Source organism: Centroberyx affinis, unplaced genomic scaffold, assembly GCF_046629955.1.
Source record: "Centroberyx affinis isolate AG114_WGS23_722 - 3 ecotype Tasmania unplaced genomic scaffold, CSIRO-AGI_Caff_v1 ptg000576l_1, whole genome shotgun sequence".
NCBI classification, from domain to species: domain Eukaryota; kingdom Metazoa; phylum Chordata; class Actinopteri; order Beryciformes; family Berycidae; genus Centroberyx; species Centroberyx affinis.
The window spans coordinates 81,153-93,174 of record NW_027279216.1 but is presented as its reverse complement, the minus strand read 5'-3'; the positions used below and the strand labels follow the sequence as shown (position 1 = coordinate 93,174).

Below are 12,022 nucleotides of genomic sequence, written 5' to 3'. Positions count from 1 at the left end.
ATTATCTCCTCCCATCTCCCATCTGAGTGGCTGTCAATTCCCAGATGAGCTACCTGTGAGTCATGTAGCAAAGAAAGCTTAGAGAATCAAAAACATACGGACTGACACACGTTTTTTGCTATTCTTCCTGTGGAGGAAATAAAGTGAGCAAAAAAAGAGAAGACGAGAACAAGTTCAAGCCTGTTGCATATAAAGTAAGGGCATGCGCTTGCATACATAGACATTGGGCCAGGTTTGACTGGCACATTCAGTAATGCAGAACGGAGATGACAAGTGTTTCCAATTACGGATTTGTCTTACTTTGTGGCTGCACCCCTGAGACTCATTAAAGAAACACACTAGCAGAGAACATGCAAACACACTTAACATAGATATTGACAGCCTCGCTAACACACAGGCACATACACACATACGAGATCCACTCTTGCTGTTGAGGGAACGCACATAGCACATACATGATGAATGGCCTTGTTACAGATGTATGATTGCACAGGCTCCCTACATATGGTGCATGCTCGGTCTATTCCTGCAGCATAGCGACTCTGTCCTCGCTAACATCACACATACAGCAACATTTCACACATGTACGTCATACAGTGTTTTCAGCCTAAGTATTCTCCATCCTCATCAGCAGATGCATCGCTGTGCTGTGTTAAGAGGGCTGTAGCTGTCCTCGTTCTCAGTGGGAATGGACACGTGTCAGTGGATGTGACAGGCCGGTCTGTGAATTCACTGTTCTCCTACTGAGACAGTTCACGGCAAGAGAATTCAGGAGGAATGGGGCATTGAAGCCATTTCTAGGACAGAAAAGCCAGTATTTGTCTTTCTTTTCTCCCTTTCTCTTCCGCCTTTCTCCCCATCTCTCTTTCTCTGTCTTTGTCCGTCTTTCTCTCCCAAGTAAGAGCTTAGTAATAATAACTTGTAATAGCTCATGATGCTACCTAATAGGGCTTGAATAATTAGCCTAGTTAAGCTTTGAAAAGGCAATTCTGTAAACACTGATGTGAGGCAACAGGCTTCCAGCCCCCAATTTTTCTCCTGGCTGCGGATTCAAACTTCAAATGGGAACGACAGAGAATTGCTTTGTCCTGTGCCAATCCAATCCAGCATGGTTCCACTTCAGGAGGTTCTGAGGTAATTCTCCTGCAAAAATGATTGCCAGGAGTCCGCAGGGCTCGGCAGTAATTCCGGATGGGGAGATTGTCAAGCTTCCGACCGAGTCTCTGGTGGGTAGCGAGGCAATGATGATGACTAATTTGGGATGCTCACTCAAGATGCCATTACACAGCTAGGTGGTCCGGCGATGCCTCGTAGCTTTGAAAATGCATCTTTTGAATACAACCGAATGCCTGCGCATAAAGCAAATACTCACAAAGTAAACACAAGAATCACAAACACTGACCATTCAAGCACACTCGCCAATCTGTGGGTAAGGGTGAAATTTTCTGGGCAGATGGCTGTGACTCCAGGCAGTCAATCAGTCAGTCAGTCATAGCAGAGCTTAGCCCAAGCTAGGGAGAGAACATGATGAAAGGAGGGGGGGCAGGGGCTTGTTAAAGAAAGCAGGAGAGGGAAAGCAGAGGAAACGGGGGATGGAGAGTGTCTCAACACTTGCTAAATCTGCTAAAGTGGCAGAGCTGTCCTATTTCATGCCATATCATGACAAATGTAAATTAAAACACAGCCGCTCTTACAGCATGAGAAATATATTGCTGTCAAGTGTTCTGCTTCTAATGAGCTGTATTGATCATTTCAAGGTGGGATTTTTTTGTGTCTTTCTCACGGGGTGTTTGTGTTGGTACATAAAGTGTGTATCGATATTATGCGTGCTCCGTCAGGCACGTGTGTGTCCGTGTTTGTGTGTGTGTGTAAAAGTATGAGCGTGAGATTGAGAGTGTTTTCTGTGTGTACATGCTTGGTGCTCAGCTAATCCCCCCCTGAGTGTGTGACAGCGGGGGTCTGTGGTGGCGGTCACACCTGATGTACCTGCAGCTAATCCTATCCCACACCCGATGTCACTGTAACCAATCCCGTCACAGCACCCAGGGCAGCCCCAGCTCCTCCCTGACGTCTCAATCTCACCTCTCCATCGTCTCCTCCCCTTCCTATCGCCTCGCTTCTCGCACCCGCTTGACTTTCTAAGTACATTCCTTCCCCTTTCTCTCTCTCTCTCTCTCTCTCTCTCTCTGGCAGAATGACAGACCCCCTGCCTTGCTTTTATCTTGTACCTTTCCTAATATATACATAGCTCTCCTTTACAAACCACCGCTCTCCTTCATCCTTGACTATTCTACTGTTCTACATCTTATCTTCCATTTTTACCTTTACACCAACAGACCTCTCATCCCCTCATCTTTGATTTGCCTGGCATTTCCTCCTCCTTTCTCTCTCCCCTTATATTTCTTTCTCTCTTTCTGTCACCTGCAGTACCCACCCACGCACCAGTATCTTTTTCTGCCCTGCTGCCACCAGAAATAAACCCGGCTACAGGCCGTCTGTCACAAAACAGAAATTGCATTGTGTACCTGTCACCAGCGCTCACATTTTTCTACACCCAGAGGAATGACTGTTTGCTCTGTCTCTCTCCCTCCCTCTCTCCCTGTTGCAGCAAGTAAGCTTCGAGTTCAGAAGACCAACCACTCGCAGGCGTACCTGGAGGACAGCCGTGTGAGGATCAACTGCTCCGTCACCTCCCAGACCAGCACGGACTCCCAGCATGCCGTGCTGTGGTACGTGCGGCGCGCGACAGGTGGCGAGGCGGATGAGCTGCTGCTGAGAATCGAGCGCTCGGGGGCGTTCGAGTATGGCGCCTACGCAGACGAGGAGAGGCTACGGCGGCGCGTGCAGGCGGAGAGGCTGTCGCCCCGTCTCTACGCGCTGACGCTGAACAGGGCGGAGAGCAGCGATTCTGGGACGTACTACTGCCTGGTGGAGGAGTGGCTGAGCGACCCAGACGGGGCCTGGTACAGGCTGTCCCGGGAGTCTTCAGGGTTCACTCATGTTCTGGTCAGACAGCCAGGTGAGTGAGGGGTCAGACCAGCTGGCTTCTTTATCTAACAGTATGCTTAGTTATTCCCCACTGCAGGCAGGCAGCAGCTGCCACTCTGGCCCCACATGTTGTCCTGAGCTCCTGTTTGAGACCAGTTGAGCATAGTAATCCCATTCCCTCTTCCAAATTACCCCTTTCCCCTCTCTTTGCCCTTTGTCCTTACTGTTCTACTCTTTTGCCTCCCGTTCCCACCTGCTCCGCTCAAGGCCTCGAGGCCGCCTCGCTCTGATGACCCCATCAACGTCCACCTGCCCTGGGCAGAGCTCAGGTGGCAGAGTAAGACGGAGTGTAGTCCCATGCCAGCTGCCATATGGAATGCCAGAGGGCAGAGCTTGGCACAGATGAGGAACCTAATCCTCTGGTCCGGCACTCAAAAACCTCAAAAGCGCTTGAAACCATGTACCCACTGCCACCTTGACATCCCACATCATGACAGAGTTACCTAAAGTACACTCCACCTCCACCTCCTTGACTGACTTTCCCCCTAGCCCTTAGTCCCTTACCACTGACCTCCTGTACCTCTACACTACCAGTCAAAAGTTTGGACACACCTGATTGAATGTTCTATCTTTTTCATTATCTTAAAGCCATTTTGATCTAAAGGCTTATGCTTAAATGCTTAAAATTAGTTTTTCAGACGAATATAAATATTGAAGTTGATGCCTATGTATGAATTTCTTTCCAAAGCCTTTGCCTTTCCATAAAGGCAAAGTGTGGCTACTTTTAAGAATCTAAAATATAAGACAGTTTTGTTTTGTGTAACACTTTTTTTGTCCATTCCATTTGTGTCATTTCATAGTTTTGATGTCTTTACTATCATTTGAAATTGTGAAAAATAGTACAAAGAAAGAAAAATGCTGACTGGTGTGTATTTTGAAATCCCACGCTCCCAAATTCACATACATGGATGGTGGCTCAGTGGTTAGCACTGTTGCCTCGAACCCTTTCTGTGTGGAGTTTGCATGTTCTCCCCGTGTTTGTGTGGGTTTCCACCGTGTGCTTCGGTTTCCTCCCACCATCAAAGACATGTATGTCTTTGTCAGTGTCCTGTCAGTGTCCTGACCAAGGCACTGGCAAAAGAACTGGAGTCGGTCCCCGGGCGTTGTACCCCGCCTATAAGCCCCTCCTCTTTCGCATGGTATCTGTTTTTCACACCAGATGAAGGTGACTTTTTTCAGACTCTCTGAGAGCAGTTTGGTTGTGCCAGGGGTCCTGTTTAGAATGCAGAGTGAAACCCATGGTGTGTCTGCGGCATCTGTCCAACTAGAACCTGAAGGTCAGACAGATTGGTCATAAACTGGCAGGGTAAGGAAAGCACTCAAATTCAGTTCAATTCAATGAGCTCTACTGGCATGAAGTACAATTCAGAATATACTGCCAAAGCTTTGGTGGTACTCAATAATAATACCATTAATAGTGAGGGTTAAAAGTCTAATTAATCAAAAGAAACAATAGAGTATGCCATAGAGAGTATAATAGTACAAATAACACAGTAAAAGATATCAAATAAAAGAAAGTGTAGTAGTATGTAGTAGTATGCTTCTAAATAATATGCAATTTCTTTCTTTACTCATTGTCTCAGGTTATTGCACATAAAGTCGTACTGGACGACAGTATTTACTGCTTCACACTCACACTTATTCTCTAAGCGGATGAGAAATGAGGCACTCTGTTGGGACATTTGTAGAAATAGTGAGAACTTTTTCAGGAAGTGCATCTCTGTCTCAGCTTCCCCTGTCCAACAGTCATATTTTATTTTGAGAGCAAAGTGAACACTGCTCCAACAATTAATGGAGCGCCAGCACATGATTCAATTCTCAGAGTATGTGCACCACATGCAGACTTTTCTTTGTGTAAGGAAGTGGATTCCCTTTCATGTTTCCCTCGAGTCTCACCTCTGTTTCAAAGTTATTATCAAACACTATACCAGGAAGCTGTATATACAGTGTATATATATATATATATTTATAACCATATAAGTGTATATTTTTAATAATATATATAAACATCTGCGGCAAACTCCAGATCTGATTTCCCCAGCGATATGGCGGTGGATGGTGGGGGGAGTTAGGTGGATATTCATTAAGGTACTAAAGAATGCATTCACCTAGGAAGTCATCCAGAAATGTGATTGTCAGGAGGAAAGATGAGAGGAGATGTGTGCCAACGCTCGCCTTCTGTCTGCTCTCCCCCTCTCCCTTCTACTCCTCTTTTTGCTTTAACAAGGAGAGCGTTCCAAACTCTGTGTGTTAGAGGAGCCTGAACAAGCCAAGTCTTTACCTCTCTTTTTTTTTTTTGCTGAAGTGGAAGTGGGTCATTGTACCACCCCTGAAGGGTTGTAGCAAACCCATGCAGACAGACAGAGTAGCCCTCGGGTGGCACCGAATCCTGCTGGGAAGCTGAAAGAGCAGCGATGGCTGCGGGCAACACTGCCCTGATGGATTTATTTGGTTTGGACATTTAGGAGCTTGAAGTTTTGTCCCTATTAGCAGAACCCTTTATTGTTTCTGTGGTATTGTGTTTGATGTTCAAAGGTTTTTGAAGAGCTGCAGTTAGTGTTATTTTGTCTGAGTGAAGTTTGAACATGAACTCTATTGTTCTGCTCCAGGAAATTGATTTCAACACATATCTACAATGCCTCTTTTTCTGCCCCCCCGTCTGTTTCTCTCTCTCTCTCTCTCTCTCTCTCTCTCTCTCCTACAGAGGTGAGACTACAGGTGGAGGAGACGGAGTCAAACGTGACAGTGGCCGAGTCTAGTTCAATCCGGTTGGGCTGTAGCATTCCTTCCCAGTCGTCCCGAGACTCCCGCTTCTCCGTCTCCTGGTACGTGGAGCGCTCCGAAGTCGAGGATGACGAGGAGGAGGAGGAGCCGGGCGAGGAAGAGCGAGAGCGGGACTGCGTGTTCTCCATCGGGCACGACGCCGTGTTCGGAAACGGAAACTGCAGCCCCACGGAGGAAGCGGGGCCGAACTCCCGTCTGCAGTTCGAGAGGACGACCTCTGACCAGTACAGCCTGACCATTCAAGGAGCGCGGCCGTCAGACGCAGGCCGCTACTACTGCCATGTAGAGGAGTGGCTGCTCAACCCTCGCAACGCATGGTACCGCCTGGCCACCAACAACTCTGGGTTCACCATCGTCAATGTGATGCAGCAAGGTAAATCCTCTTTAAACCTAAAGGCTTTGAGCTTCTCTAAATGTAGGTGAAAATGAACGTTTTTGCAAAGCTAAAAAATACCAGGCGCTTTCATCCAATATCATACCGTCGAATTAAACATAATGCAGACAGCATAGGAGATAATTAACTGCCACTGCTGCTTCTTTGGAAGTGACTGATAGTTAAATCTTTGAGCTAGGGCTGTATTCTCTGAGTTTAAAGAGAAACAGAAAATTGTTATAGTGCTGTGAGCAAGGGGCAGATGAAACATTAAACAAGAGTCTGTAAAGGAATGTGCTGTATAAATGTTGTCTTTGTATCAGCGGAACACTTTCATTCCATGTTTCTTTTCTGTCAACAGTCTCCACCCTGCAGTCGGTGGTGTGCTCCAACGACTCCCTCTTCTACTTTGTCTTCTTCTACCCCTTTCCCATCTTCGGCATCCTCCTCATCGCCGTGCTACTGGTGCGCTACAAGAGCCGCAGCAACAGCAAGAGCCAGGAGGGCAAGAACGGCGCCCCCCTCCTGTGGATTAAAGAGCCGCACCTCAGCTACTCGCCCACCTGCCTGGACCCACCTGCACTCAGCCTGCACCCTGGCTCTGTGGACTAAGAGAGGGCCCCCCCCCCTCTGCCCCGCCCACACCGCGGACCCGACCAACACCATGCCAGGGAGGGGATCTGGACTCCACCCTCAGACCTTACCTGTCTTATCACTGCTGTGTTGAATTTGTCAATCAATCAATTGATCAGTTTAGATAATTCCAACCCTGGTGGCTGCCTGTTTTATGTTAACAACAGCTTGTGTGTGCGTGCGCGTGTGTGAGAGTACTTGTGAGTGTGTGTGTGTGTGTGTGTGTGTGTGTGTGTGTGTGTGTGTGTGTGAATGCGTTTGTGTGTATGTGTGTTGTGTTTTGGCTTGGCCAAAGGGTGGGGTGGAATGTGTGTGTGGTGTGTCCGCAGGTAATCTCGTGTGTTTGAGTGAGAAAGAGAGGTGAGAGAGCAACGTGGAGCCTCTCATTTTTGTTTTCTCTCTGTGAAACTTAATCTCATAGCTGCAGTTTGATTTTCATTACTCTGAATGGTCGTCTATTTTTCAAAAAAACGTGCATATGAGTTTGTTAAAGTGGCCAATCCGGGAAGAGCATTTAAGAGAAAGGACTCTATGATGGACTCTGGAGCTGATGTGGGTGCCAAAAAAAGTCTCTGCACTGATCCAAGAGCAGCCACAGCCCTGCCCACTGTGTTGGTTACCATAGTGATGCTCTGCGCCCACTGACTCCGTAGCTATTGACTGGGTTGCCAGCCTGCGTAGAGACAAAGACAAGGACACACAAACTAAGTCTGTGTCCTATGTGAGGATGTGTGTATGTGTGTGTTGGCCCACCTGCCTCTACAATGAATTTGCCTTGGCAGACAGAGACAGGCCCTGGTGCGCTACTTAAACACTGCCAGACACTAGGCCTCAGTGAGACTGCTCCGCTCTCCTCTTCTGCTCTGCTCCTCTCCAAAAAGAGACAGCGAGAGAAAAAGGGGGAGGGAGGGAGGGAGGGAATGGTGGAGAATAAATGAACAGCTCTCTCCTGCCGAGGATATACTTTGACATAAGGGATTTTTTCAGTGCCAAGACCTCCTTATTCCATGCTGTCCTCTGCAACTAATGTTTGAAGTTTAAAGACAGGGGGAAAGCCGATTGGTTCCGAGGCAGTCTGTAAATATGGCTGCCTACCTCCTGCTGTGGGATTATGGACCTTGTAGGCATAAGGGCGATTTTTACGCTCACGTTAAATCAGTTGAGTTGTTCTACTTAATAACACAGTGGGGGTTATTGACTGAAATTAAATTCTTGCACAAGTTCTCTAATATGACCACTTCATCCTGTCTTTAAAAGATTAGCATCAAAATCTCGAAAACAAAAACTATTGAGTTCTTAAGGCACACTGAAGATTACTAGTGTGTGTAGATATGGCTTATATACTATGGATCATTTACTAAACCAACACCCAAAAACTGTTACCTGCATAATGTAAGAAAAAATTTGGGGAGGGCAAATGTTTGACTTTTGTCTTTTATTTGAAATATTTTTTATTTATTTTATACTACTTTGCATAGCTTTTTAATATTTTCCTTTTGCTTTGAAATTATCTAAGAACTGTGCTGCTTGTGTTGCCAGGCAACTGCACCAAGCAGATTATGTCAATAGCCTGTGTGTTGGCAATGTGGTAGATGTAGAAATGCTAGATTTGTCCTGCGCATTGCAGTCTGTAGCATTTCATACCAGATTGTCAGGTTTGGTCAGTGTCAAAACACTGTATATCTATTCCTATATTGAAAATTATTGCAGCTTCACATGTACAATAGATGAACAGACAAAAATGGATCTTTTTGCTTGAGTCGCGTTTATTTATTGAAATGTACTGTAACACCTAGCTAGGATGTTTGATCTCCATAGAATGCATAGACAGCTGAAACTGAACTGTTACAACGTCTCCCAATCATGGATTCTGGCTGAGGGCGGTCTCCTCAGCTCCCCTGACACACGGCAGAAGGGTTGAAAATCTGTGTCACATTCCCTGGAATGCAGCAGCCAGGAGAGGTGTGAAATCCCTCTACCTTACCTAACCCTTTCACTGCCAGACTGAACATGAAAACCCTGGACATTCTTGTCTCAATCGTGTCGACATGTATATTGCATGACAATATTGCAGGAGGCATCTTGATGTTTTGTAACCTTTGAACTCCTGAGCGTTGTGTTTGTGTGACAGAGCAGTGCCCGAGCCCCCCACTTCCTGAGCAAACAGTTGACACAGAGCCGAGTTCCTCCTCACATTCAATATCTGACTGCCGATTTCAGATGTGCTTTCGACCTGTAAAGTATAAAGTAGTCTATTTCAAGAATGGGCTTTGTCGATGGTGTATGATATGGCTCATTTTTGTTTTTTATTGCTTTGATTTTATGCAGCACTTCATATATTAAACGGTTTTAAGTCAACAAGTCAAAAGTACATATACTTGACACTGGTACAGTGCAACATCCAACCTTTCCACTTTCTGCATTGTTTTTCATGTTCATAAGCTGACCAATCCGTTTCAACTATTCCAGGGGGAGTACAGTTGGTGTTATTATAGACAAGGAAGTTAGGTATGAGAATGTGATGCATGTGCAGTTACTACCAACCTGGTCAGTGTCTTGAAAGGGAAGGTTCACTGTTTAGAAGTCAATCCTACTGATCATTAATCAAGCCTCCAACTCTGGTGTGAAAATATCCAAAGTGTGTTCACACCAGAGTTTTTGTTTTGGAGAAATTGGCTTTAGCCTCCTGTTACTATTTGTTGCATTGCTGGTGCAAATCAATGCTTTATGAAAACATTACATCAAAGCTGCAAGCAAACCAGGCAGTACTTAATTGCAAGGATAAGTAATAGAGCTGTTTGAAAGGACTTGTGTATGATTTGAGAGTAATGGTTTCACACCCTATTTAGTTCCACTTGCATTACTAATAAATGCTAATAGGAGGCTGGTGTCAGTTTTTCAAAGGCACAAAACCCTGTGAGCTTGCTTGTTGGTCGATATGATTGCCTTTTATAAATCGCGAACCTTCCCAGTAATGCAAATTGGGTAAATCACCCCACCAAACAGCTGCCATACCTCCAATGTGTGACTCCCATGACAACAATGACCTCTCATTGTTCTGCTATAATCCTGAACGGGAAAAAAGAGAAAATTAATTCAAAATTCAACTCAATTTTCCTTTCTAGACTTTGATCCAGGAAGTGGAGGGCGTGGCCTTGGTGTGTGATGTTGCAGTGCCGCCGCCGTCATTGGAGCTGTACAGTTGTACTCTGAACTCTGAATGGTGTTTTTTGTAGTAATAATAATACCATCCCTAGCTGCCTCCCAAGCATCCTCCAGACGTTCTGACAGTGTTGTAGCTGCGTTATGAGGGCTGCATGCAGTGGCTGTGTGCTGGCTCCAGATTTAGCTGTAAAATACTTTGTGGTGATGTGTTCAGTTCAGCCAGTGCTGCTTTTTTTTTCCAGTGATGTATTTTTATCTTCATTTTTTAATCTATGAGAAATAGTGCACTGAAATAAAAAGGAAGGCCATAGCGTTCTTTTTTTTTTTTTTTTTAAATCTTGTGTTCTTTTGTTGTATGACCATGTTTTGCTTATTTTTTATTTTATGATATCAAATAGTTACAGTTGTGACCATCAAAAAGGCACTTTGCTATTGTCAGTTTATTGCAATAAAATACATTCAGTGCAAAAGCCCTGTGTTTCCCTAACAGCCATTTGCATTTTTCAGTGCTTGTAGATGACCTACAATCCAGTGTTACTACAACAACCATGATGTACCAAGATGCTGATAGCAGCTGCCCACCCACCTAGCTTTTGTTGCTTCAACCATTCACTCAAGGTTAATACTCATGCTCCAGGGCACTGTGGAGTCGGCATGAAATGTTGACCTCTGAGCCCCTCAGCAAAGTGAGGTTCTATTTACTTGGCATGTCCAATTGGGTCAGTGTGTGTGTGTGTGTGTGTATGTGAGCGAGAGACAGGAGTGGGGCAACATGTCAGAGGGATAAATGATGCTCAGAGGGCCTCCTCTAGGCTAACCAGCCTCTTTTTGACGGCCTCGGCAAATCACATCTCACCCTTCATAACTCATCCAGATGCACATGAACTTACTCTCTCTTTCTCCCTCTCTCTCTCTCTCCCTCTCTCTCTCTCTCTCTCTCTCTCTCTCAAACATACACACACACATGCAGCAGACACAGACTCTAGTAGTACACACCATTCATGAACTTTACAGACTCCTTCTCCCATGAACATTAAGTCACATTTGCACGCATGCAACCGCCATAACCAATGGGGCCAAGACACCCTCTCCATAACTCAAGGTGACACAGAGGGAAAATAGCATTTACTGCAGGAAAAATCATATTCTGGTGTGTCACAATGATGCATGTGGGGTTAGTGGATCATTTCCAGGGTTCTGTGATGCACATAGATTCCCCTGCTGAGCTTCTGGCCGACTCTTAACCAAACAATCTAATATCTGTCACTACTGACAGAGCCACCACACTGATAGTTCTGTTGATGCTGCTACCACTGATAGCAGGCGCACTGATATTGTTGATGTTATTGTCAGCCAGCTCCATCACAACTTCACAGCATGCAGAAACATTGAGTGCTCCCCCCCTTGAGCACTATCTCTCTCTGTCCCACTTTCTCTCTGATTCCCGCTCCCGCTCTCTCCATTTTCTCAAGCACGCACCCTATATGGAAAGAGCTGCTTTGCATAAAAGTAAGCAACACTCACAAATCCATAGTCCTCCTAGAGGATGCAGACACCAGAGGGCACACATGGGCAGACAGTACTTAACGATCCAGAGCGCCAGGGCAGCAGTCGGGCGAATAGATGATGATTTATTACCGGTGAGAGAGGAGGAGCTGAGGAGAATACAACAGAAAAGACAGGACATCTCTCCCCTGCTTCCACTGCAGAGAGCTGGGAGGGCATCGTAACCAGGCCTGGAGGCTGCAACCAGAAAAAAATCCATAATGATGGGTACAGAGATCAACAGCATACAAGTGTGAATATCCAACAGGCTACACTGCTGCCATATAAAAACGTGTCTATTGATTTAGCACCAGAGAATATAATGCTCATCACCCACACTGTATAAGAAGGACGGAGAGGTTGTTCTGTTTTTGCAGGTGAAGACATGAGTGGAGACACTGCTAAAGAACAACAGCTTGTAGACTCTTATTGGCCTGTTGAGGCCTCTGCCCGGCTTGTTGCACTCACATCTCT

General features: G+C 45.8%; 1 protein-coding gene across 1 annotated transcript in view; it reads left to right on the top strand.

Annotated features, from left to right (window-relative positions):
* The window catches only part of igsf3 (immunoglobulin superfamily, member 3), a 61,783-nt gene extending 51,332 nt beyond the window's left edge, over positions 1–10,451 (top strand). Inside the window, exons 7-9 of the mRNA XM_071518372.1 lie at positions 2,609–3,019; positions 5,753–6,205; positions 6,567–10,451. Of these exons, the coding sequence (XP_071374473.1) occupies positions 2,609–3,019; positions 5,753–6,205; positions 6,567–6,817 (1,115 nt within the window). The 3' untranslated portion in view covers positions 6,818–10,451. The remainder of the gene's footprint in view (positions 1–2,608; positions 3,020–5,752; positions 6,206–6,566) is intronic.
* Positions 10,452–12,022: the final 1,571 nt, after the last annotated feature.